The 27,928-nt window shown below is 46.7% G+C and overlaps 1 protein-coding gene across 3 annotated transcripts in view; it reads left to right on the top strand.

Moving 5' to 3' along the window:
• Positions 1–27,928, top strand: part of LOC137524316 (coagulation factor XIII B chain-like) — a 177,797-nt gene that overhangs the window by 120,206 nt on the left and 29,663 nt on the right. For all 3 annotated transcript variants that reach the window (XM_068244039.1, XM_068244040.1, XM_068244038.1), the window contains 2 exons: positions 3,304–3,423; positions 23,255–23,371. In XM_068244039.1, the coding sequence (XP_068100140.1) occupies positions 3,304–3,423; positions 23,255–23,371 (237 nt within the window). The remainder of the gene's footprint in view (positions 1–3,303; positions 3,424–23,254; positions 23,372–27,928) is intronic.

The following is a 27,928-nucleotide window of genomic DNA, read 5'->3' as shown; positions in this document are numbered from 1 at the left end:
GGGGGTTGATCAGGAGCCTGCACGGGGCAGACTGAGTCCTGATCTGATGAGAGGCAGACACAGGGGGTTACTGATCAAAGATCAGTTAGTGATTGCTGGGGAGGACAGATGTAAACAAAGAGCAGGGGATGTAATCAGAAGGGGGGTATGAGGGCAATCGAGGGCCTGGGCAGGTGATCGGTTACCCCCGCGGGGCAGTTAGGGTCTGCTCTGATGGGTGGGGGTGCTGAGGGGTGATGGACAGGTGATAGACAGGTGATCAGAGGGGGATCAGAGGGGGATCAGGGGGTAAGGTAGCTGTATACAGATGTATACAGTATACAGGGCGGTAGTCTGGGGTCGGGTGTGGGGGTGATCTAAAGGTAGGGGGGGGGGATCAGGGCTGACTAGGAGGCAGTTAGGGACCTAAACTAAAGGGCAGCGTCGCTAGTTAGTGGCAGGTGGGGGTGGGGGGGGGTGGGGGTTTTATAGGGGTGCTAGGGTGCTGGGCAGGGGTCTGCTGGGGTGATCAGGGGGGGTATGAGGCCTGGGGTGGGAGATCAGGGGGGCTGTGGGCAAAAAAAAGCAATGTGCAGTGTCACTTACAAAGTGCTTCCTCCTCGCTGGTGGTCTCTGGAACAATGAGACCACGAGGCGAGGAGGAAGCACGTATAAGGCACTTTGTTTACCTAACAAAGTGCCTTATACTCTCTGATTGGGCTATTGTGCGGATTCCTCCGCTCGCCGGCTCTGCTAAGTGGCCGGCGAGCGGAGAAAAAATGCCCGAGTAACGATCCCGGGCGGAGGATCGCGTCACGGATGACGCGATCGCTCCGCCCATGCCCTTAGAAGGACCGCCGCCTCTGTGGGTGAGCCGGTCCTTCAGGGCTCCACTTCCCGGCCGCCCCTGTGCGTTAGGCGGTCGGGAAGTGGTTAATGTTCCCTGTAATGTTCAACAATATGGCCTCCTACAATCTGTATTGAGAGAGAACTCTGCATACAATCTTTGACTGAAACAATAGTCCGCTTGGCTAAAATAAGGACAATACCTTGCAAGACCCTCTAAAGCCGCATCTACACGAGTAGATGCGGCCGCGATGCTCCTTATCAATCGAGCCGCTGATGCGGCTCGATTGATAAGATCCGACAGGACGGATCTCCGCACCGCCAATTCCCTGCTCGCTCCCCGCGAGGGGACAATGGCAGGGAATCGAGCGGAAGATAAGCGGCGCCGGCGGGGACGAGCGGGCACGAGCGGGGAATCGAATGTGGCACACGCGCGGCGAGCGGGGACGCGGCGGGCACGCGGAAGAGGCGATCCGGCGGCTAATCGAGCCGCCGGATCGCTGCAATGTCCCATAGTGTAGATGGGGCTTAAGGATCTTACAAAAGAACCCTTAAAATGTGAATTACAGGGCACATAGCAGTGTTTTGTTTTGTTATTTTTAAACATTTGGGGTTACAGATTGCCCAGCAAGCTCATGGTGAACCACAACTCCTAAGAGTCTGTATGGGGCTAAAAAGGACCAAAAAGCCTATGCTATGGAAAACAGAAATTTGCCTTCTAACAGAAGATATTTGTGATTATTCAGGTTGGAGTGCACTCTGATGTATCCCACAATGCATCCCTGCTGACTATGCAAATCAACCATTGTTGTTCCTGGAAGCTAAACACACCTCCAGAACCACTGGAATGCAATCATGTGTCAACCTGAATAAAATATCTGGTTCAACTCTGTCAGTAATTGCCAAGTAATTATAGCCGTGAATGTCCTTCAATACAAACAATGCATCCAAGCCTGCTCTAAGTGCAGATACAGAATTTGGCATAACTACTTGTGGTAAATTATTCTACATTTGACTGTAAAAAAAACCCTTTCCAATGAGTTCTGGGTCACCATGAGCTCGCTGGTTAGTCTGTACCTCTCGGTGTTACAAGCCCTACTGCATAGAGCCAAATTAATCCATGCCATGCACTGAATGAGGATCAACCAATCCAAAACAGTCGGTATACATGTTAGATTATTATGGCTCTGTACAAATTTACAAGCTGACACATCATTGCATTCCAGCGGTGCTGGAGGTGTGTTTAGCTTCTAAGGGTAGAATGGTTAATTTGCATATATATTCAGCAGTGATGCACTGGGAGACATCTCAAGCTCACTCCAACCTGAATTATCGCAAATTCTTTCTGTTTTAAGAAAGCAAACTTTTGTTTTCTAAATAGAAGGGGAAACATTTTTTTTCTTCCATATTCAGATCATGCCTCCTTGTCCTTGTACTCGCCTAAGGACTAAAAGCATACCTGCCAAGAATCTGTATTGCTATCTGATGTATTTACACATGCTAATCAGATCACCTCTTACAAATCTTTTTTTTTTTTCCAAGCTAAATAAATAGGCAGAGAAATGGACAGAGACAGTGGAAAAATGATTTGTTCTGTTTTAAGAAGCGGTAGATCGTGAAAGAGGATATAGCAGACAAGCAGACAGAAACAGAGTGGGATCATCCACCAGGCAACCTAGGCAGGTGTTTGAGGCCTAGTAGGTGTCAAGTGGCTCACCTTCTCTGACCTCTTTGCACTTTAGCTTACCAAAAAGACCACAAGGTGGCCCCAAATCTGCTACAAGATCCCCATTACATCTTAAAATCACCTCTGGTCAGAAACACATGTGAGGAGGGAGTTAAGATCTGGGGCCAAGAGGTACAGTTGTGTATTGACCGAGTATAATTGGTATTCAAACCCAAATCAGTTGATTAAGTTGCCAAAACAGTGCATGTTGATGGAGAAGAGGAGGGGGCCAAGGACAGAGCCTTGAAGTACCCCCACAGATAAAGGATGGGGAGATGAGATCTGATCTGAGTAAGAGACTGTGAAAGACCTCCCAGAGAGATAGGAAGATATCCAGGAGAGAGTGAGGCCCTTTGCACCTAAACATGATCTGTAGGAGGAAGGTGTGGTCAACAGTATTAAATGCTGATTATATATTAAGAAGGATGAGTATGAAATAATGGCCTTTGGATTTAGCAATAAGGATCATTGGCCACATTAGTAATAGCTGTTTCTGTGGAGTGGTTAGAGTGAAAGCCAGACTTGAACTGATCAAACAGGGAGTTAGCAGCTAAATAATGTCACACATATGATGATGTCATATGCTACACAGTGTATACCAACTCAACAAACATACTTGTTCTGCACTTTGGGTGGTTCCTGTTCTTCAAAGAAATAATGGTTGGAAAGTGTTCTGGTTAAAGTCACCACCTCTGCTGAGGCCAGCATTTGATTTCTGAGAGTTCCTAAACCTGTATGATTTGAATTTGCAGAGAAAACAGAATGTGATCCAGAGAAAGAATTCAACTGTGCAAATCAAAGGTGCATTCCTCTAAGGAAGAAGTGTGATGGCTCTGATGACTGCGGGGACAGATCTGATGAACAGGACTGTGGTGAGTGTGTGAAGATTCTTGTTTAAATATATACTGTAAATATTTTACTTTCAGCCTATGTAAGATACAAAGGCCCCAAAAATAGCTGGCAAGCTGTGCATTATGGCCGGCGTGGACATAAGGCCTGGAGAACCTGGCATGCACCAGTGTAATAATGCTAATAATAGCAACAATTTTTTTGTGTAGGTGAGTGGAAGTAAAGTCAATCGACGTAGGACCAAGTGACACACTGGGTGGTGGCGGATTGAACAGTAAAGCTGTGCTTGTGGCCATGGTGGACATGAGGCCTGGAGTAACTGACATGCGCATAATGATAAAAAACAAATTAAATAAGGACCGAATTAGTACATGTCAGTTCTGTAACCCTCTGGTATATATGGGTCATTCATTTTAATAAATGTCAAGTAATCAATACTGCTGTGTGCTAGGCAACTTCACTTATCCTAATCCCTTCAGCTGCACTGAATGTCCTTTCTGACAGGACACTGGAGGTGAGGCAAGCCAACAGCTCCATGGCATATTGCGACAGGTCTGGCCACAGGTCACACCTACATACACAGAAGTTCAGAGGTTCCTCGCTCCTCAGAGTGTCCACAGTGATTGTTAACCACAGGTAGTCAGATAAGTGTTGGTTGCAGGGCCGGTTCTAAAAAGACACATAAGAGGGGGCAGTAAAAAATGTGAAGGGGGCATCATGTTCGAGCAGATTTTGTTTTAAATAATGGTAGTGCGGTAAAAAATAAGTGTGGTCATGACATCATGTGGGCGGGGCTAACTGTAATGTAATGTGTAACAGTGAGGCGGCAATGCAATAACCGTTACTTCCAACACATGAAATGCAAGAACCATTACCTCCAACTAGTGGTGCTCAAATACCCCTTTTTAAAATTCGAGTTTGGTCGAATTCGAATAGTAAATTATTCGAGGTCAGTCGAATATTCGAGTCGAATAAATTTTACTATTCGATTCGACCTCGGACTTCGAGCTCACTATTCGAGTTGGTATTCGAGCTGACTATTCGAATTGGCCTTAAATAGCTTCCCAACACTTGTTTTGAGGGTGAATGATGCAAGAAACATATTTTTTTCCAAGTAACAACAGCAAGTGATTATGTGGGGATGTTCCTTTAAAAAAAAAAAGGTGGAAAGAGAAGTTGTGTCCAGAATTTTGTTCAGTACTGTATATACTTCTTCTTCTTCTTCTTCTTCTTCTTCTTTATCTTCTATATCTTCTTCTTCTTCTTCTATATCTTCTTCTTCTATATCTTCTTCTTCTATATCTTCTTCTATATCTTCTTCTTCTTCTTCTATATTGTCTTCTTCTTCTTCTTCTTCTTCTTCATCTTCTTCTTCTTTTCTTCTTCTTCATCTTCTTCTTCTTCATCTTCTTCTTCATCTTCTTCTTCTTCATCTTCTTCTTCTTCTTCTTCTTCTTCTTCTTCTTCTTCTTCTTCTTCTTCTTCTTCTTCTTCTTCTTCTTCTTCTTCTTCTTCTTCTTCTTCTTCTTCTTCTTCTTCTTCTTCTTCTTCTTTTTCTTCTTCATCATCTTCTTCATCTTCTTCTTCTTCATCTTCTTCATCTTCTTCATCTTCTTCTTCATCTTCTTCTTCTTCATCTTCTTCTTCTTCATCTTCTTCATCTTCTTCTTCTTCATCTTCTTCATCTTCTTCATCTTCTTCTTCATCTTCTTCATCTTCTTCATCTTCTTCTTCTTCTTCTTCTTCTTCTTCTTCTTCTTCTTCTTCTTCTTCTTCATCTTCTTCTTCTTCATCTTCTTCTATATCGTCTTCTTCTTCACTTATTTCTCTTTTCATTTTTTTTTTTTTAAAGAAATGCAGCTATTTTTGAGCGTAACAAATAGCTGGTGGCGCACGCATGTTGGAAGCGCCATTGTATGTGCTCCCTGGCAGTGGAAACACACAGACAGCAGGAGGTAAATTCAGCAGCAGGAGGAGGAGGATGAGTGTGTGGCAGCATGCAGTCAATGAGGCAGGCAGCGTGACATAATAGCCCTGGTACCTAGCGGTGATACCAGGGCTGTAAATAAACACAACAGGAGGTCCCAGACAGCGGTCGTGCAGCCCACATTGTGTCCAATACACAACTGGGACAACACAGTTTTCAACCCGGGCACCTCAGAAAAATTAAACCTTTTTTTGTAATGGTTTTGTAGTTTTGGTTTTACAACCAATTACACAGATATAGCTATTGTTTGACGTAATAGCTGGTGGCAGAGTGGCAGCAGAAGGTAAATCTGTGTACCCTGGCAGTGGGAAACACAGACAGACAGCAGCAGCAGCAGGAGGAATGGAGGAGTAATGTGAGCAGCTATTGTTTGACGTAATAGCTGGTGGCAGTGTGGCAGCAGAAGGTAATTCTGTGTACCCTGGCAGTGGGAAACACAGACAGACAGCAGCAGGAGGAGGAATGAAGGAGTAGTGTGAGTGTGGCAGCAGGTAGGCAGCGTGACATAATAGCCCTGGTACCTAGCGGTGATACCAGGCCGTAAATAAACACAACAGGAGGTCCCAGACAGCGGTCGTGCAGCCCACATTGTGTCCAATACACAACTGGGACAACACAGTTTTCAACCCGGGCACCTCAGAAAAATTAAACCTTTTTTTGTAATGGTTTTGTAGTTTTGGTTTTACAACCAATTACACAGATATAGCTATTTTTTGACGTAATAGCTGGTGGCAGAGTGGCAGCAGAAGGTAAATCTGTGTACCCTGGCAGTGGGAAACACAGACAGACAGCAGCAGCAGGAGGAGGAATGGAGGAGTAATTATGTGAGCAGCTATTGTTTGACGTAATAGCTGGTGGCAGTGTGGCAGCAGAAGGTAATTCTGTGTACCCTGGCAGTGGGAAACACAGACAGACAGCAGCAGCAGCAGGAGGAATGGAGGAGTAGTGTGAGTGTGGCAGCAGGTAGGCAGCGTGACATAATAGCCCTGGTACCTAGCGGTGATACCAGGGCTGTAAATAAACACAACAGGAGGTCCCAGACAGCGGTCGTGCAGCCCACATTGTGTCCAATACACAACTGGGACAACACAGTTTTCAACCCGGGCACCTCAGAAAAATTAAACCTTTTTTTTTTTAATGGTTTTTTGGTTTTGTTTGTAAAACAAATTACACAGATATATAGCTATTTTTTGACGTAATAGCTGGTGGCAGAGTGGCAGCAGAAGGTAAATCTGTGTACCCTGGCATTGGGAAACACAGACAGACAGCAGCAGCAGCAGGAGGAATGGAGGAGTAATGTGAGCAGCTATTGTTTGACGTAATAGCTGGTGGCAGTGTGGCAGCAGAAGGTAATTCTGTGTACCCTGGCAGTGGGAAACACAGACAGACAGCAGCAGCAGCAGGAGGAATGGAGGAGTAGTGTGAGTGTGGCAGCAGGTAGGCAGCGTGACATAATAGCCCTGGTACCTAGCGGTGATACCAGGGCTGTAAATAAACACAACAGGAGGTCCCAGACAGCGGTCGTGCAGCCCACATTGTGTCCAATACACAACTGGGACAACACAGTTTTCAACCCGGGCACCTCAGAAAAATTAAACCTTTTTTTTTTTAATGGTTTTTTGGTTTTGTTTGTAAAACAAATTACACAGATATATAGCTATTTTTTGACGTAATAGCTGGTGGCAGAGTGGCAGCAGAAGGTAAATCTGTGTACCCTGGCATTGGGAAACACAGACAGACAGCAGCAGCAGCAGGAGGAATGGAGGAGTAATGTGAGCAGCTATTGTTTGACGTAATAGCTGGTGGCAGTGTGGCAGCAGAAGGTAATTCTGTGTACCCTGGCAGTGGGAAACACAGACAGACAGCAGCAGCAGGAGGAATGGAGGAGTAGTGTGAGTGTGGCAGCAGGTAGGCAGCGTGACATAATAGCCCTGGTACCTAGCGGTGATACCAGGGCGTAAATAAACACAACAGGAGGTCCCAGACAGCGGTCGTGCAGCCCACATTGTGTCCAATACACAACTGGGACAACACAGTTTTCAACCCGGGCACCTCAGAAAAATTAAACCTTTTTTTTTTAATGGTTTTTTGGTTTTGTTTGTAAAACAAATTACACAGATATATAGCTATTTTTTGACGTAATAGCTGGTGGCAGAGTGGCAGCAGAAGGTAAATCTGTGTACCCTGGCGTTGGGAAACACAGACAGACAGCAGCAGCAGCAGGAGGAATGGAGGAGTAATGTGAGCAGCTATTGTTTGACGTAATAGCTGGTGGCAGTGTGGCAGCAGAAGGTAATTCTGTGTACCCTGGCAGTGGGAAACACAGACAGACAGCAGCAGCAGGAGGAATGGAGGAGTAGTGTGAGTGTGGCAGCAGGTAGGCAGCGTGACATAATAGCCCTGGTACCTAGCGGTGATACCAGGGCGTAAATAAACACAACAGGAGGTCCCAGACAGCGGTCGTGCAGCAGACATTGTGTCCAATACACAACTGGGACAACACAGTTTTCAACCCGGGCACCTCAGAAAAATTAAACCTTTTTTTTTTTAATGGTTTTTTGGTTTTGTTTGTAAAACAAATTACACAGATATATAGCTATTTTTTGACGTAATAGCTGGTGGCAGAGTGGCAGCAGAAGGTAAATCTGTGTACCCTGGCGTTGGGAAACACAGACAGACAGCAGCAGCAGCAGGAGGAATGGAGGAGTAATGTAAGCAGCTATTGTTTGACGTAATAGCTGGTGGCAGTGTGGCAGCAGAAGGTAATTCTGTGTACCCTGGCAGTGGGAAACACAGACAGACAGCAGCAGCAGGAGGAATGGAGGAGTAGTGTGAGTTTGGCAGCAGGTAGGCAGCGTGACATAATAGCCCTGGTACCTAGCGGTGATACCAGGGCGTAAATAAACACAACAGGAGGTCCCAGACAGCGGTCGTGCAGCCCACATTGTGTCCAATACACAACTGGGACAACACAGTTTTCAACCCGGGCACCTCAGAAAAATTAAACCTTTTTTTTTTTAATGGTTTTTTGGTTTTGTTTGTAAAACAAATTACACAGATATATAGCTATTTTTTGACGTAATAGCTGGTGGCAGAGTGGCAGCAGAAGGTAAATCTGTGTACCCTGGCGTTGGGAAACACAGACAGACAGCAGCAGCAGCACACAGCAGCCCACTGTAGGTGTAAAATGTGTGGCTGCAGGCGACGTAATAGTCAAAGTGAACCAGGCTGGCTTAGTGAGCAGGAGCCAGGAGGTGGTAAAGGGTGGTAAGGCACATTAACGATGGTTCTTAGCCAGTTCATGTCCCCCTCTCGCCGACAACAGGGGCCAGGAACTCGCCTTCCACCCACGCCTGGTTCATCTTGAGAAACGTCAGTCTGTCCACAGACTTGTGAGACAGACGTGAGCGTTTCTCGGTGACCACGCCACCAGCTGCACTGAAGCAGCGCTCGGACAGCACGCTGGAAGGGGGGCAGGACAGCACTTCCAGGGCGTACTGCGCCAGCTCGCTCCAGATCTCCAGGCGCTTGACCCAATACTCCATGGGATCAACAGGGGCATCGCTGTCAAGCCCGCTGTAGGACCCCATGTAGTCAGCCACCATGCGGGTCAGGCGCTGGCTGTGACCGGAGGAGGATGCTGCTGCATGCACCTCCTCTCTAGTCACTGCTGCCGGAGCCTCTACAGTCCTGTAGAGCTCGTGGCTGAGAGACAGCAGGTCTGTGGGGCGCTTGCTGCTGCTGGATGCAGGCACCTGCTGCTGCCTCTGTGCTGGCTGCTGGACAGTGGGGGTGGAAGGCTGGGGGAAGGCTTCCTCCAAGCGCTCAACAAGGGCCTGCTGCAAGCTCCTTATTTGTTGTGCTGGGTCTCCTCCTGCAGGCGGCAGGAACTGGCTCAACTTCCCCTTGAGGCGTGGGTCCAACATCATGCTGATCCAGATGTCCTCCCTCTGCTTCATCTGGATCACCCTGGGGTCCCTGCGCAGGCACGTCACCATGTGCGCTGCCATTGGGAAGAGGCGGGCCACGTCTGCTGGCACATCGATGGCAGTGCTGCTGTCCTCATCCTCCTCCTCTGCCTCGTCAGCCTCATCCTCTCTCCACCCCCGCACCAACTCAGCTGCACTGTGCTGCTCCCCCTCATCAGCAGCAAGGTCAGGGACCTCCACCAAGTCCTCCTCCCCCTCAGAGGTGGACTGTGCAGCTGCTTGCCGCTCCTGCTGGTCCAAGGCTGCCGCTCCCTGTTCCAGCAAAGCATCGAGGGCCCTGTTCAGCAGACAAACCAGGGGCACCCACTCGCAGACCATAGCATGGTCCCTGCTCACCATGTTGGTGGCCTGCAGAAAGGGAGCCAGCACTAAGCACACCTGCTGCATGTGCCTCCAGTCATCATCGGGGACGATGGACGGGATGTTGCTGGTCTTGTCCCTTCTCTGAGCGGCGGAAACAGTGGCCAGGGCAAGGTACTGGTTGACAGCGTGCTTCTGTTCAACCAGACGCTCCAACATCGCCAGGGTGGAGTTCCAGCGAGTCGGAACGTCAAGGATCAGCCGATGGCGTGGCAGATCCAGCTCCTTTTGCACGTCTTCCAGGCTCGCACAGGCTGCAGCCGAGCGCCGGAAGTGACGCACAACGTTCCTTGCCGTTTCCAGCAGTTCGCCCATCCCCTGGTAGGTGCGCAAGAACTTTTGCACCACCAGGTTCAGCACGTGGGCAAGACAGGGGATGTGGGTCAGGTTTCCCCTGTCAATTGCGGCAACCAGATTGGCCCCATTGTCGGCCACCACCTCTCCGACTCTGAGGCCTCTGGGGTAAGCCAAATCCTCTCCTGCTCCTGGAGTTTGGCCAACACATGGGCTGCCGTCAGCTTGGTCTTGCCAAGGCTGACCAAGTGCAGCAGCGCTTGGCAGTGGCGGGCCTTCACGCTGCTGCTGAGGCGGGGGGTTTGGCCAGGTGTGCCGGAGGATGGCAGAGGATCGGAGGAACCTGCTGCAGTTCCCCTGACCCTGCGGGGTGGCACCACCCACTGTGTTGCTGCTGCTGCTGTGCCCGCTGCTGCTCTCCCATCCTCACCCCCTTCCACCAAGCTGACCCAGTGGACAGTGAAGGACAGGTAGCGGCCTGTCCCGAAGCGGCTGCTCCAGGAGTCCATGGTGACGTGGACCCTTTCACCAACCGCGTGCTCCAGCCCTCGCTCCACATTGGCCATCACAAAGCGGTGCAGTGCAGGAATGGCCTTGCGGGCAAAAAAGTGTCTGCTGGGGAGCTGCCAGTCTGGGGCTGCGCAAGCAAGCAGCGCACGAATGTCGCTCCCCTCCTGCACGAGCGTGTACGGCAGGAGTTGGGAGCACATGGCCCGTGCCAGCAAGCCGTTCAGCTGCCGCACGCGACGGCTGCTGGGAGGCAGAGCCCTAACCACCCCCTGGAAGGACTCGCTCAAAAGGCTCTGGCGTGGCCTTTTGCTGGCACGGGAATCAGCAGACACAGCGGAGGAGGCCACTGAGGACTGGCTGCCAGAACAGGCCTCAGTGTCGGCGGCAGGAGTTGCAGAGGGGGGAGGAGCAGTGCGTTTCCGCACTCCTGCTGGTGCTGCTGGAGGAGCAGGAGGGCGGGTGGCTGCTGTTGCTGCTGCTGCTGCTGAAGGCTGTGCAGTGATGGGTGTGGTGCCACTGCCAGCACCAGATGCCTTCAGCCTCTGGAACTCCTCATGCTGGTGGAAATGTTTCGCAGCAAGGTGGTTGATGAGCGAGCTGGTGCTGAACTTTAAGGGGTCTGCACCTCTGCTCAACTTCCGCTGACAGTGGTTGCAAGTGGCGTACTTGCTGTACACAGTGGGCATGGTGAAAAATCACCAGATTGGTGACAGAAACATCCCCCTACGGCATGGAAGCGCTGCTGCCGCCTGTCTCCCTGTGGTGGTTGGGGGGGGGGGCTTGGGTGCGGCTGGTGGTGGTACTGGCAGATGCTGCTGCTGCTGCTGCTGAGCCTGAGACACCAGCAGGCTGTGGGACCTGCCTACTGCTGCCAATGCTTGCAATGATGTGCCTCCTTGCAAGGCCCACAAGCGCATCCTCCTCCTCCTCCTCAGAGCTGCTGAGGACGACATCCCCTGGAGGTGGTGGCACCCAGTCTCTGTCTGTCACCGGGTCATCATCATCCTCCCCCTCCTGAAACATGTCCTGCTGGGATGATGACCCCCCAAACTCCTCTCCTGATGCATGGATGGGCTGCTTGACTGTCGCCACAGTCTTGCTGTCCAATCCCTCATCCCCCAAAGTGCCCATCAGCATCTCCTCCTCAAAATCGCCAACAACAGCAGACAATACCCTGATGGTGCCTGGGGTAAAAATACTGCTGAGTGACAGGTCGCCAACTTGTGACGGTGAACTGGCCTCCTCCTCCCCCCCAGGCCCTGCTGGGCGGCTGCTGCGAACAGGGGTGGTGGTGGTGGTGGTGAGGGTGGAGGCCTCGGATGCAGAGCTGATGGCGGGCTGCTCATCCTCCGTCATGAGTTGTACCACAGTGTCTGCATCCTTTTCCTCAATGGGACGTTTCCGACCCGGCTGGAGGAAAATCGGAGCAGGTGCTACACGCTGCTGCTGCTGTGTCTCTGCAGCGTGAGTTGCAGATGCTCCTGCTGGGCGGCGCCCAAGGCGTCCACGGCCAGTGGCTATGGGAGGAATGTTAGCCACTGACGCTGCTGCTGCTGCTGCGGAACTGTGCATGGTGGCGCGGCCGCGGCCTGCCACAATGCTGCTCCCTCTCCTCCTGATTCCCTTGCTGCCCTTCCCCTTGCCCAAACCGCGCTGGCTGCCACTTCCAGACATCTTCGATGTTTTGGGCGTATAGACAAAAGTTTTTTAAAAGGGCGGGTGAAAAGTGGGGTACTTTAATGGAGTGGGTTGGTGGGTGAGGTGGTGACTGAGTGAGTGTCCCTAGTACAGTAAGTAAGTAAGTAGTAACAGTCAGGAAGTAAAACTAGCAGTTACAATAATCAATCAGTAATCAGAAGGAAATAGAGTGTGTGTAGTGTGTACACAGACAGTGAGTGCACACACGCAGGAGCTAGTAGCCTATGAACAGTGACTGAGTGTCCTAGACTCCTAGTACAGTAAGAGTAAGTAGTAAGTACAACTAACTAATTACAATAATCAATCAGTAATCAGAAGGAAATAGAGTGTGTGTTGTGTGTACACAGACAGTGAGTGCACACACGCAGGAGCTAGTAGCCTATGAACAGTGACTGAGTGTCCTAGAGACTCCTAGTACAGTAAGAGTAAGTAGTAACAGTAAGTACAACTAACTAATTACAATAATCAATCAGTAATCAGAAGGAAATAGAGTGTGTGTAGTGTGTACACAGACAGTGAGTGCACACACGCAGGAGCTAGTAGCCTATGAACAGTGACTGAGTGTCCTAGACTCCTTGTACAGTAAGAGTAAGTAGTAACAGTAAGTACAACTAACTAATTACAATAATCAATCAGTAATCAGAAGGAAATAGAGTGTGTGTTGTGTGTACACAGACAGTGAGTGCACACACGCAGGAGCTAGTAGCCTATGAACAGTGACTGAGTGTCCTAGAGACTCCTAGTACAGTAAGAGTAAGTAGTAACAGTAAGTACAACTAACTAATTACAATAATCAATCAGTAAACAGAAGGAAATAGAGTGTGTGTTGTGTGTACACAGACAGTGAGTGCACACACGCAGGAGCTAGTAGCCTATGAACAGTGACTGAGTGTCCTAGAGACTCCTAGTACAGTAAGAGTAAGTAGTAACAGTAAGTACGAACTAACTAATTACAATAATCAATCAGTAATCAGAAGGAAATAGAGTGTGTGTTGTGTGTACACAGACAGTGAGTGCACACACGCAGGAGCTAGTAGCCTATGAACAGTGACTGAGTGTCCTAGACTCCAAGTACAGTAAGAGTAAGTAGTAGCAGTAAGTACAACTAACTAATTACAATAATCAATCAGTAATCAGAAGGAAATAGAGTGTGTGTAGTGTGTACACAGACAGTGAGTGCACACACGCAGGAGCTAGTAGCCTATGAACAGTGACTGAGTGTCCTAGACTCCTAGTACAGTAAGAGTAAGTAGTAACAGTAAGTACAACTAACTAATTACAATAATCAATCAGTAATCAGAAGGAAATAGAGTGTGTGTAGTGTGTACACAGACAGTGAGTGCACACACGCAGGAGCTAGTAGCCTATGAACAGTGACTGAGTGTCCTAGACTCCTAGTACAGTAAGAGTAAGTAGTAACAGTAAGTACAACTAACTAATTACAATAATCAATCAGTAATCAGAAGGAAATAGAGTGTGTGTTGTGTGTACACAGACAGTGAGTGCACACACGCAGGAGCTAGTAGCCTATGAACAGTGACTGAGTGTCCTAGAGACTCCTAGTACAGTAAGAGTAAGTAGTAACAGTAAGTACAACTAACTAATTACAATAATCAATCAGTAATCAGAAGGAAATAGAGTGTGTGTGTACACTACAGTACACAGACAGTGAGTGAGTGCACACACGCAGGAGCTAGTAGCCTATGAACAGTGACTGAGTGTCCTAGACTCCTAGTACAGTAAGAGTCAGTAGTAACAGTAAGTACAACTAACTAATTACAATAATCAATCAGTAATCAGAAGGAAATAGAGTGTGTGTTGTGTGTACACAGTGAGTGAGTGCACACACGCAGGAGCTAGTAGCCTATGAACAGTGACTGAGTGTCCTAGAGACTCCTAGTACAGTAAGAGTAAGTAAGTAGTAACAGTAAGTACAACTAACTAATTACAATAATCAATCAGTAATCAGAAGGAAATAGAGTGTGTGTGTACACTACAGTACACAGACAGTGAGTGAGTGCACACACGCAGGAGCTAGTAGCCTATGAACAGTGACTGAGTGTCCTAGACTCCTAGTACAGTAAGAGTAAGTAGTAACAGTAAGTACAACTAACTAATTACAATAATCAATCAGTAATCAGAAGGAAATAGAGTGTGTGTTGTGTGTACACAGTGAGTGAGTGCACACACGCAGGAGCTAGTAGCCTATGAACAGTGACTGAGTGTCCTAGAGACTCCTAGTACAGTAAGAGTAAGTAAGTAGTAACAGTAAGTACAACTAACTAATTACAATAATCAATCAGTAATCAGAAGGAAATAGAGTGTGTGTGTACACTACAGTACACAGACAGTGAGTGAGTGCACACACGCAGGAGCTAGTAGCCTATGAACAGTGACTGAGTGTCCTAGAGACTCCTAGTACAGTAAGAGTAAGTAAGTAGTAACAGTAAGTACAACTAACTAATTACAATAATCAATCAGTAATCAGAAGGAAATAGAGTGTGTGTTGTGTGTACACAGTGAGTGAGTGCACACACGCAGGAGCTAGTAGCCTATGAACAGTGACTGAGTGTCCTAGAGACTCCTAGTACAGTAAGAGTAAGTAAGTAGTAACAGTAAGTACAACTAACTAATTACAATAATCAATCAGTAATCAGAAGGAAATAGAGTGTGTGTGTACACTACAGTACACAGACAGTGAGTGAGTGCACACACGCAGGAGCTAGTAGCCTATGAACAGTGACTGAGTGTCCTAGACTCCTAGTACAGTAAGAGTAAGTAGTAACAGTAAGTACAACTAACTAATTACAATAATCAATCAGTAATCAGAAGGAAATAGAGTGTGTGTTGTGTGTACACAGTGAGTGAGTGCACACACGCAGGAGCTAGTAGCCTATGAACAGTGACTGAGTGTCCTAGAGACTCCTAGTACAGTAAGAGTAAGTAAGTAGTAACAGTAAGTACAACTAACTAATTACAATAATCAATCAGTAATCAGAAGGAAATAGAGTGTGTGTGTACACTACAGTACACAGACAGTGAGTGAGTGCACACACGCAGGAGCTAGTAGCCTATGAACAGTGACTGAGTGTCCTAGACTCCTAGTACAGTAAGAGTCAGTAGTAACAGTAAGTACAACTAACTAATTACAATAATCAATCAGTAATCAGAAGGAAATAGAGTGTGTGTTGTGTGTACACAGTGAGTGAGTGCACACACGCAGGAGCTAGTAGCCTATGAACAGTGACTGAGTGTCCTAGAGACTCCTAGTACAGTAAGAGTAAGTAGTAACAGTAAGTACAACTAACTAATTACAATAATCAATCAGTAATCAGAAGGAAATAGAGTGTGTGTTGTGTGTACACAGACAGTGAGTGCACACACGCAGGAGCTAGTAGCCTATGAACAGTGACTGAGTGTCCTAGAGACTCCTAGTACAGTAAGAGTAAGTAGTAACAGTAAGTACGAACTAACTAATTACAATAATCAATCAGTAATCAGAAGGAAATAGAGTGTGTGTTGTGTGTACACAGACAGTGAGTGCACACACGCAGGAGCTAGTAGCCTATGAACAGTGACTGAGTGTCCTAGACTCCAAGTACAGTAAGAGTAAGTAGTAGCAGTAAGTACAACTAACTAATTACAATAATCAATCAGTAATCAGAAGGAAATAGAGTGTGTGTAGTGTGTACACAGACAGTGAGTGCACACACGCAGGAGCTAGTAGCCTATGAACAGTGACTGAGTGTCCTAGACTCCTAGTACAGTAAGAGTAAGTAGTAACAGTAAGTACAACTAACTAATTACAATAATCAATCAGTAATCAGAAGGAAATAGAGTGTGTGTAGTGTGTACACAGACAGTGAGTGCACACACGCAGGAGCTAGTAGCCTATGAACAGTGACTGAGTGTCCTAGACTCCTAGTACAGTAAGAGTAAGTAGTAACAGTAAGTACAACTAACTAATTACAATAATCAATCAGTAATCAGAAGGAAATAGAGTGTGTGTTGTGTGTACACAGACAGTGAGTGCACACACGCAGGAGCTAGTAGCCTATGAACAGTGACTGAGTGTCCTAGAGACTCCTAGTACAGTAAGAGTAAGTAGTAACAGTAAGTACAACTAACTAATTACAATAATCAATCAGTAATCAGAAGGAAATAGAGTGTGTGTGTACACTACAGTACACAGACAGTGAGTGAGTGCACACACGCAGGAGCTAGTAGCCTATGAACAGTGACTGAGTGTCCTAGACTCCTAGTACAGTAAGAGTCAGTAGTAACAGTAAGTACAACTAACTAATTACAATAATCAATCAGTAATCAGAAGGAAATAGAGTGTGTGTTGTGTGTACACAGTGAGTGAGTGCACACACGCAGGAGCTAGTAGCCTATGAACAGTGACTGAGTGTCCTAGAGACTCCTAGTACAGTAAGAGTAAGTAAGTAGTAACAGTAAGTACAACTAACTAATTACAATAATCAATCAGTAATCAGAAGGAAATAGAGTGTGTGTGTACACTACAGTACACAGACAGTGAGTGAGTGCACACACGCAGGAGCTAATAGCCTATGAACAGTGACTGAGTGTCCTAGACTCCTAGTACAGTAAGAGTCAGTAGTAACAGTAAGTACAACTAACTAATTACAATAATCAATCAGTAATCAGAAGGAAATAGAGTGTGTGTTGTGTGTACACAGTGAGTGAGTGCACACACGCAGGAGCTAGTAGCCTATGAACAGTGACTGAGTGTCCTAGAGACTCCTAGTACAGTAAGAGTAAGTAAGTAGTAACAGTAAGTACAACTAACTAATTACAATAATCAATCAGTAATCAGAAGGAAATAGAGTGTGTGTGTACACTACAGTACACAGACAGTGAGTGAGTGCACACACGCAGGAGCTAGTAGCCTATGAACAGTGACTGAGTGTTCTAGACTCCTAGTACAGTAAGAGTCAGTAGTAACAGTAAGTAAAAGTACAACTAATTACAATAATCAATCAGTAAGCAGAACTTCAGAGGGAAATAGAGTGTGTGTACACAGACAGTGACTGAGTGCACACACGCAGGAGCTAGTAGCCTATGAACAGTGACAGTGAGTGTCCTAGTACAGTTTAACTACAATACTAAATACAATCAGTAGTAAAGGACAGCAGAAATACTGGTATAGATGACAGAAATAAACAGAGGACAGGAGAGAACAGCTGCCCACACAGGCAGGCCCTGAGGCCTAAAGCTGTAAGCTTGCCTGCAGCAGCTGTCTATGTGACACAAAAGCTACTAACTAAAATACAATGTCTATCTAACTAACAACAATATAGGTGTATATAGGAGGTGTATGTGAGCAAAAACGCTAGGTAAATGACCACAATAGAGCTCTTGCTAAGCCAAAGCACAAAGGAGCAACTCTCTCTCTATGCAAGTCTCAGGCAAGCACGGAGAAACCTAACATGGCGGCCGCTATTTATAGGGTAGGGGCTGGCCAGGGTCCCCCTCTGTGATTGGCTGCCGTCAGAGGGCCTGGGAGCCCTCTGATTGGCTCTAAGGACATCAATCTGGGCTATGACGCTATTCGAGCTCGGTACCGAGCTCGAATAGCGCCGTTTGCTCGAATAGCTCGAATAGTGAATGGGCTATTCGAGTGTACTCGAATAGCCCATTCGAATAGCTACAGCTATTCGGAGCTCGAATACCGAGCTCGAATAGCTGAGAAAGAGCTCGAATATTCGAGCTACTCGAATATTCGAGCTCTGCTGAGCACCACTGCCTCCAACACATAAAATGCAACAACTCTTTTCTCCGACACATGAAATGCACGAAATATTACCTCTGACACATGAAATGCAACAACCGTTACCTCCAACACATGAAATGCAAGCAGTGCAGCAGCATTTCACCATAAAATAATAGTAACGCAGCAATGTTTCACCATGATATAATCGTAACGCAGCAATGTTTCACCAGAAAACAATCGTAATGCAGCAGCGTTTCACCAGAAAATAATCATAGTGTGGCAATGTGTGGCAATAATGTGGGCAGCGTTTCACCAAAAATGATCACCTGTAAAAAAAAAACAAAAAAAATGTACTCTCCTGCAGAAGAGTCCTCTCTCTGGACGCAGCTTCCCTGATGATCTTCCTGCGGCCAGTGCAAATCTCCCGCGCTGACAGGCAGAGAGCAGGGCTATGGGAAGATGGCACCTGAAGCCCTGTGCTGGAGACACAAATAGTCTCCAGTGCAGGGCTTCGGGCGCCATCTTTGTGTAGCCCTGCTCTGCCTGCTGGAAGACTATGCAGGCTGGAGCGGTGAGCTGCGGAGATGAACTAGTGCGGCATCTATTAGACGCCATGGCCAGGTCACCACGGGGGTCCCACAGTCTGGCAGGGGAAGGTGGGCACGACCCCTGCCCGCTGTTACGCTGTCCCTCGCCGCCCCTCCCTGTGGCTCTGCGCTATTGAGGGGGCATGATATTTATTTGAGGGAGCCCTGCCCCCTCTCGTCCCCCCAGTGCTGGCCCCGAATAGTCGAGGCTTTCCCAAAACATAAAAAATACACATTTACTTCAAAATATTATATTGCCGCCATAGATTGTTCTAGGAGCATAATTTAAATATTATGATAGCCGTGAATAAAGGGCATTTTTTTTCTTATAGTAGCATTGCTTATTTTAAAACTATAGAGTATGGAATTGGAGAAATACTGTAGTATATATTTTTCTTTTATATTCTTGTTTTTGCCTATAAAATGCATAAAAAATAATTACTTAAAACAAGTATCACCCACAAAAAGCCTAATTGTGGCATAAAAAAAGAAGATATAGATCATTCATGTGTGAGAAGCAGTGATAACGTTATGGCCAAATGAATGGAAGGAGTGCTGACGGGTAAAAATGCCTTTTGGCGGTAAGGTAAAATGGGCTGTAGGATGAAGTGGTAAAGAAAGATTATGAAATGAATGGCAAACAGATTAATGAAACTAAGCGATGGGGGCAGATGCATGGGCGCAGCAATCATCCCTGTGACCCCTACCATCACAGGGGGGCCCAGAGGCTTTGGGGGGCCTCCTCCACCCTCTCCCCAACTGCAAGTACACCCAGTTACCAAAAAAAAAAAGTCCCTGTTCCCTCACAAAAACCGGCCCTGCCTCCTCCTCCCACCATGCAGAGTAGCAAGTAGTGGGATCACCTGTCATTTTTCCTACTTCTACACTCTGCTTCATAGCAGAACATTCCCTGCTGCCATTCGCTGGCTCCTGATCATGTGACTCTCATAGGGTTTGGGGACCAAGGGGGCCCCATGCTATCATTTTTGCAGGGGGGCCCTGTTAAGTCTAGCTATGCCTCTGGCGGCTACAACACACACCAAACTGCAAAAATGCAAGTACAGCACACAGCAGGGTCAATGTCAATACAAAAAATGACTTCTGTGATCAGGATCAGGATGAGTCCTCGGAAAGACTAATGGAGTGTCCCTAGGTGGTGCACTACAAGAAGCACAGCACCTAAGAACTAAGAAGCAACCACACAGCAGTGCACACTATACAGCCTATCTAGTCAGATGAGTTCTCAAAAGATGTTTTACAGCTCCCTAGCTGGTGCACCAGGAGTAGCAGAGCAGCTACTCGTGGTGCGAAGGTTATCACGTGCTAAAATTTGTGTTTGCACATGAAAATTAGCGTGCACAAAAACGGCAAAACTCGCGCGGACACTTATCATAGCTTAGTGAATCAAGCCCTACATGCGATTCCGATTTGTTATTTGATCCAATTTTACATGCAATTTCGATTTTTAATCGATTCCAATTTTTTATTGCTCCTGCATGCAGTGTATTTTCTGCGGATTTCTTCTTGTGTTGATAGCATCCAGGGAAAATTTGAAGCGTAAATCGCAAATCGGAATCACAAATCGGATTTGTAATTTGCAGTGTGCAAGAGGCCTTAGGCAGACTTTTATAGGGGAGGTAGTGTCCCAGCGGGTGATCAGGTCTGATTAGTCGTCATCATGCCTCACCTGGCTTCGAGATGAAAGGTCAAAAAATGGCCCAATGGGAAAGTATAGGGTGGGTGTGAATGGTGTATACTGTTCTCCACTAAAGCAAGCTGTCAAATGGCCAATGTCTGCCGGGAAGTTCGGGAACTATTCACCAAGCAAACAGTTCTATCACCCTGACCCCCATGTCTCCTAGTGGCACAAGCTGAGCTGCACTTGGGCCACTGAGCTGAAAGACCCTAGATGGAACTCCCTGTGTGGCACTGATCTCCTCACACATGGCTGCCTGTTAGATACTGGAACATGCAGACCTAGCCCCTGGATCAGCAGAATTAGCTGATCGTGGATCCACTGAGTCCCAGAAGAGAAGGCTGCTGTCAAGCATACCTGCACCAATAGCTGGGAGAGGTGAGCCAATCACACAATAAGGGGAGTAATGAGAAAGAGCCACTCCGGAGCACTCCGGAGCACTGCTTTTCAGTGCTGCTAGATTTGGGCGCAGCCGGAGCCACCATAGACTACAAAGGGAATCACATCCACAACAGCGCTCAGTGAGTAACGTCGGCGCCGTCAGAAGACGAAGAAGTTGCTTAAAAAAAAACAATAATTCAGCCTCCAGCAATCGCAGGAAGCCAAATTATACCATTCCCCCACTATCCGTGGCGGCCTGGAGGGGGAGTAGTAATTAACAAGACCCGGACTTGTGCAGAAGCAGCATCAGCCATATACCGGCTGTATCCTGCGCCCAAGTCTACCGGCGCCGATTTCAAATGTATGCCCTGACGACTACTCTATCTGCTGTTTAGCAAGTGCACCACCCCTTCCTGTTTGCCTTGAAAACTTCCTGACAGCCTACCAATCAATACCATTCTATCCTCAAGCCTAACACCTCCCAGCCCCTCTTCTTAACCTATTAATGTCTTTAGACCTAAGATCTCCTCTGCACCTGGGGACAAAATCTCATCATGCCCTTTCCTAGCTGCACATAGTCCAGGACCTGCTTGATGCTTTATTAACCAATATCTTGCTGGTCATAAGCACATGGTGAGTATGTGAATAGACAGGCTGTATATCCATGATAACAGGATGATAAATATGCAATGCTGGACTGGTGAGTTTGCTCATGGGCAGTGCAGCAGGGGACATCCAGGTCCCTGTTGTGGGCTCAAATTAATGGCACTAGCTATGTGTCTGTTCCCTGGGCATAAACCCTCCCACCCCATTCCTTACCATTTTATATTTTTATACCTAAAACCCCCTCTGAACCCCCTCTGCACCACTTTCAAATAAAAGTTTAATGATGCATCACTTTATTTATTTATGTTACAAATGTTTATTACAATCCTATACCATCATTAGGAATGGCAATGCTTAGGAGAACTTATGGAGAAGCATGCAAGATAGATTTGCAAGGTTCTGATTTGCTGTGATGACTTCCTGGTTTAATGCAGGATCATGAGCAGCAAATCAGAACCTTACAAATCTATCAGCTGATCAAACTGATCACATGCTTCTCCATGAGTTCTCCAAAGCATTGCCATCCCTCACCATCATCTGCCTGTATTTTGAACTTGCTTTGAACTCTTCGTTTCTTCTCTTCTTCTGTATCTCTTCAGGTTTGGTTGCAGAACACATCCCTGAAGTTTGTACTTGTTGTATCTCTGCCACACAATGATGTATCATAATGTCCCACTGAGGCTTCCGCATTTACTTGGACCAGTGGGAATTCTCAGACAATCTTGAAATGTACCCACGCTAAAGCTCGGTTACAAAATCACATACTTACCTATGGAGATGGAAGCCTCTAGATCCTAGTAAGACTTGCCCTTTGTGTCCTCCAGTTTCCTGCTGCCTCTCGTGGACCGCCCAGCGACTACCGATAAGGGTTTGTCGGTGATCTGACCGGGTTCCCGCTCCTCTTCACACACGAGTGCGGCTGTGGTGTGCCTGTGCGAGTATGGCCGGTGGCATTGCTAAGAAGCTGTGGGCCCCAGTGCAAGTTTTACATTGGGCCCCCCAAGCACTCTATACATAACAATAGATACGGCACACCAAAACCAATCAAAGACAACCGCAGTGTCAGAGGTGCAAGCAGGAGATGGGAAACAGTGTGCTAATGATCACTACTAATCAAAGCATCCATAGAACTGAATATTATTAGCACAGGACCAATAAAGAGCTAATTCTGTGGTTAAAGGTGGCCCCTGCAGGGCCCTTCTGGCCCAGGGTCCTGAAGCGGTTGCTACCTCCTTTGCACCCCCTATTGCTACGCCATTGAGTATGGCTATGCTACTGTACAGGTGCGGCTACATTTTGCCAGAAGAGGAATGTGGCGCCGATCAGCTGGACGGTATGCAAGCTGCAACAGGGGACTAGAGGGCACCATGGGAAGCCTCATTAGGATGCGGAGGCTTTTTAAGGAGCTCCATAATGTTGGAGCAGCTCTTGAGAAGTCCTGGAGGCGTGCATAGGATTGGGTGATGTGCGGGGGGGGGGGGGGGGGGGGCAGTAAGGTGAAGTTCATTGGAGGAGGCCTAGGTGTGTTTCTCTGAGTAAGATCGGAAATCTTGGTTGGGCAGGTTTTGTGGACAGATTTGTAGGTCAGACACAGTATCTTGAATCTGATTCTGGATTGGATAGGAAGCCAGTGGAGGGATGCACAGAGGGGAGCCACCGTGGTAGAGCGGTGGGGGAGTGGAAGAAGCATTATGAAGCACTAAAGAAGCATTATGCAGCACTCCTTTGAGTAATAAAAGTATATATCAGCATGAAAAGATGGAAAGTTCTTACCGCATCAGTGGTAGTCCTCCATGACAGCTGTTCTCCAAACGTGTGCTCCGTAGAGGGTAAGAAAGAAGATTCAACGTTTTCCAAACAGAATACAGATCGGGTGCCTTCCATTTGTCACTTTTCTTGTTTAGTGGAAAAAGCGCAGCTTACATGTGTCACAAAGTGTCTATGGATTAATCAGACTTGTGGTACATAAATGTGGGAGTGGCGTTATATTCTAAGCCTGATGCTTCTTGCAGGAAATCAGACGTGCCCTGAAACATTTTTCCAATGTGATGACCGGAGATGCATTTCCAGACAATGGCACTGCGATGGTGATAATGACTGTGGAGACAACTCAGATGAAAGAAATTGCGGTGGGTGTTTAATTAGCTTGAGCCTTTCCATGAATCTAATTGAAATACCATAAGAGAAATAATATATACACTACTGCTCACTATGTAACTCCTTAGAGTGGGGACTGGTGGCTGCGAGACAGGTGGGGGAGGCGGGCATACTGGTAATCGGCAACAGAAGAGGTACAAAAAAGGTGATGGGATTCAGGGGCCTAACTACAAATCATGCCCCCCCCCCCCCCCCCAGCAAAACTTTGATGGTGCCTCCTCCCAATATTAAAGAGACACTGAAGTGAAAAAATATATATTATATACTGATTTGTATGTGTAGTACAGCTAAGAAATAAAATATTAGGAGCAGGGACATAAGTCTAATAGCATTTCCAGTACAGGAAAATTTAAGAACCTCCAGTTGTTATCCATGCAAAAGAACCATTGAGTTCCACTTGACTTTCAAAGTAGCAGAGAGCACTGTCTTCTGAAGCTTATTATCTCAACTGTCAGTCACTTTATTTTCTTTTTCTCTGCAGAGGACAGTTGAAAAGTTCACTGGTCTGCTCTGTAAAATCATTTAGAATGCTGAGTAGTGTGTAAACTGCAAATATTAGAGAATGATGCAATGTTATAAGAAAAACACTATATAACTGAAAATAAAAATATGAGTATATTTTCTTTTCTACTAATGTTCTAGTAATTATCTGTACTACACAACCAATTCATTATATCATTTTTTTTTTCAGCTTCAGTGTCTCTTTAACCACTTGAGTACCATAGGTTTTCACCCCCCTAGTGACCAGGCAAATTTTTACAGTTCGGACCTTCACCGCTTGAACGATTTATTGCTTGGCCATACAACTTACCACCCAAATTAATTGTACCTCCTTTTCTTCCTACAAATAGAGCAATTTTGTGGTGGTCTCTGATTGCTCCTGCAATTTTTTTTATTATGCATTTAAATAGTTATTTTTTAAAATAAAAAAATCTCTTTTTCCCCCCTTCCTACCCCGAGATCCTTACATTACAATCACCTCTTCTAGGCGTCAGCATCAAATGAGAGGAATTAGATAGTGAGCCACTCCTGGGGACAACTAAGTGACAATGCTGTCCCCTGTACATTGCTGCGCTAGATTGCAGCACTGAACAAATGATACAGTGGGTTGCAAAAGTATTCGGCCCCCTTGAAGTTTTCCACATTTTGTCATATTACTGCCACAAACATGAATCAATGTTATTGGAATTCCACATGAAAGACCAACACAAAGTGGACCAACACAACACATGAGAAGTGGAATGAAAATCATACATGATTCCAAACATTTTTTACAAATAAATAACTGCAAAGTGGGGTGTGCATAATTATTCGTCCCCCTTTGATCTGAGTGCAGTCAGTTGCCTATAGACATTGCCTGATGAGTGCTAATGACTAAATAGAGTGCACCTGTGTGTAATCTGTCAGTACAAATACAGCTGCTCTGTGAGGGCCTCAGAGGTTGTCTAAGAGAATATTGGGAGCTACAACACCATGAAGTCCAAAGAACACACAAGACAGGTCAGGGATCAAGCCTTGAACATCCGAGGAGCACTGTTCAAGCGATCATTCAGAAATGGAAGGAGTATGGCACAACTGTAAACCTACCAAGACAAGGCCATCCACCTAAACTCACAGGCCGAACAAGGAGAGCGCTGATCAGAAATGCAGTCAAGAGGCCCATGGTGACTCTGGACGAGCTGCAGAGATCTACAGCTCAGGTGGGAGACTCTGTCCATAGGACAACTATTAGTCATGCACTGTACAAAGTTGGCCCTTATGGAAGAGTGGCAAGAAGAAAGGCATTGTTAACAGAAAGCGTAAGAAGTCCCGTTTGCAGTTTGCCACAAGCCATGTGGGGAACACAGCAACCATGTGGAAGAAGGTGATCTGGTCAGATGAGACCAAAATGGAACTTTTTGGCCAAAATGCAAAACGCTATGTGTGGCGGAAAACTAACACTGCACATCAATCTGAACACACCATCCCCTCTGTCAAATATGGTGGTGGCAGCATCATGCTCGGGGGTGCATCTCTTCAGCAGGGACAGGGAAGCTGGTCAGAGTTGATGGGAAGATGGATGGAGCCAAATTCAGGGCAAACTTGGAAGAAAACCTCTTGGAGACTGCAAAAGACTTGAGACTGGGGCGGAGGTTCACCTTCCAGCAGGACAATGACCCTAAACATAAAGCCAGGGCAACAATGGAATGGTTTAAAACAAAACATCTATGTGTTAGAATGGCCCAGTCAAAGTCCAGATCTATATCCAATCGAGAATCTGTGGCAAGATCTGAAAACTGCTGTTCACAAACACTGTCCATCTAATCTGACTGAGCTGGAGCTGTTTTGCAAAGAAGAATGGGCAAGGATTTCAGTCTCTAGATGTGCAAAGCTGGTAGAGACATACCCTAAAAGACTTGATGCATGTTTGTGGCAGTAATGTGACAAAATGTGGAAAACTTCAAGGGGGATGAATACTTTTGCAACCCACTGTAATAACAGTTTTTTCTTTCCAACAGCCTACCAGCTCTGATCGTGGCTGGCAGGCTGAATATGGATCCCCACTCTACATCATGGCAGGGAAAATGCACGCATGCATGCATGCATTCCCTGCTAAGTCTGGCGGTCCTGGTGGTGCCACCTTCCCACCACCAATCGGCGGTTAATATCCCTTCCCTTGCCTCCCCTTGGTGACCATCACGGCCTGGGGGCAAATCATGCAAAGGTCATAAAAAAAGTGTGGCCATCATCAACAAGGGTCTCGGAGGAGCACCTGGGAGGTCCCGCTTAGCAGGCATATTGAATTAAACAGTCACCGAAGAGGCGTTATGCAGCACTCCCTTGAGTAATAAAAGTAAATCAGCATAAAAAGATGGAAAGGCCTCACCGCATCAGTGGTAGTCCTCCATGGCCACTGTTCTCCAAACCTGTGCTAGAGGGTAAGAAAGAAGATGCAATGTATTACAAAAAGAGTAAAGATTGGGCACCTTCCGTTTCTCACATTTCTTTTTTTTAATGGAAAACTTTTACATGTGTGACAAAGCGACTAGGCAATAATCAAACTATGTGGTACATTAATCCAGGAGTGGAGGTGGATGGTGGGCAGGAGCGTAACTAGTAATCCCTGGGCCCCCCTGCAGAAATTTTGAGCGGGACCGCTCAGGACCGTTTTTGGGGGCTAGAGGGGTCGCAGCATGAGGGGAGAGCTTGGTGGCACGTCAGTGGGGAGGGGGGACGGTCCCATGATGGTGGGCACAATGGGAGTCCAGCTGGTCTCATCTCTTACCCACCACCCACCTCAATTTCCAAATCTATTTACCATGAGGCCCAATCTTGGGGCAAGTCTCACATCAGCAACCAGCGTTTTAATTGCAGTGCAATCGGATAAGCACATTGTACCGGATCACTAAAATAAGCCTCGTAGATATACCTGCGCTACTGCACGTTAATGTAATTCATGCATGCAATTCAGACACTAAATGAGGCTTTCTACTGCTAACTTCCTGTGGCCGAAAAACATATTGTAAGCAAGTGTCCCGAAAAAGGTGCTTCTACGCATGCACATTGCAAAACAGTTCAAATATGTGCGTTGCCATAGACCAGGGGTCAGGAACCTTTTTGGCTGAGAGAGCCATAAACACCACATATTTTAAAATTCCATAAGAGCCATACAATATGTTTCGTACTGGGACAGTAGGGCTAAGGTCCCTGTTGCCATGGTGATGTGTATACAGTTGATCCACTGGGCAGCGGAAGTGTCCAGTGGGTTTCAGCAACATCAGCAATTTCCCCGAGAGCCAGACAGGAGAAATACCGACTAACAGCTTGTACAAGCACTTTGTCCCAGTAGGCTGCCTGTCAAGTGACAGGCAACCTATTGGGCCAATCAAAGTGTGGGAATCTCATCCTACAAATTCACTGGATCTGACAGGGCGCAGAGTGGGACAATTGGAGCAGCAGTTAGTTTTGCGGTAGTGCGAGTAAGGTAGTAGTGCATGCTACAGTTACTGATTTGTATGTGAGCCAGATGTGGCCCACGAGCCATAGGTTCCCTACCACTGCCACAGACTAACATCACCGCACATGCTTGTCCCATAACAGGCTGATGCCCGTGCGTCAGATCGGATGCTTCCGACTCATCCCATCGCAACGTATCAGGGGCTTGATTCACAAAAGAGTGCTAACACTTAGCACGCCCATGCAAAGCTGCTTTGCACGTGATATCTTGCGCATAAAGCTTTACGTGCGCAAACTAATGACTCCGCGTGAAGTCAATAGTTTGCATGTGTAAAGTTTTGCATGCAAACCAGCTTAGCACGAGTGTGCTAAGCATACACTCTAATAGGTTAGCATGTGAAGCGCCACAGTTTTCATGTGCAAAGCGGACTTATCGCGCGTAAGCGTAAAAGTTAACGCATGAGCACTAAAACTTTGCACGTGCAACACGCACGCAAAATGGCTTGCACGCACTTTTGCATGTGCAAAGCATTTTGGCGTGATAACTCTGTTATCACTGTTTTGTGAATCAAGCCCCAGGTGTGAAATGTCCG

This window comes from Hyperolius riggenbachi, chromosome 7, assembly GCF_040937935.1.
Source record: "Hyperolius riggenbachi isolate aHypRig1 chromosome 7, aHypRig1.pri, whole genome shotgun sequence".
NCBI lineage: Eukaryota > Metazoa > Chordata > Amphibia > Anura > Hyperoliidae > Hyperolius > Hyperolius riggenbachi.
This window is presented reverse-complemented; position numbering and strand designations above follow the sequence as displayed.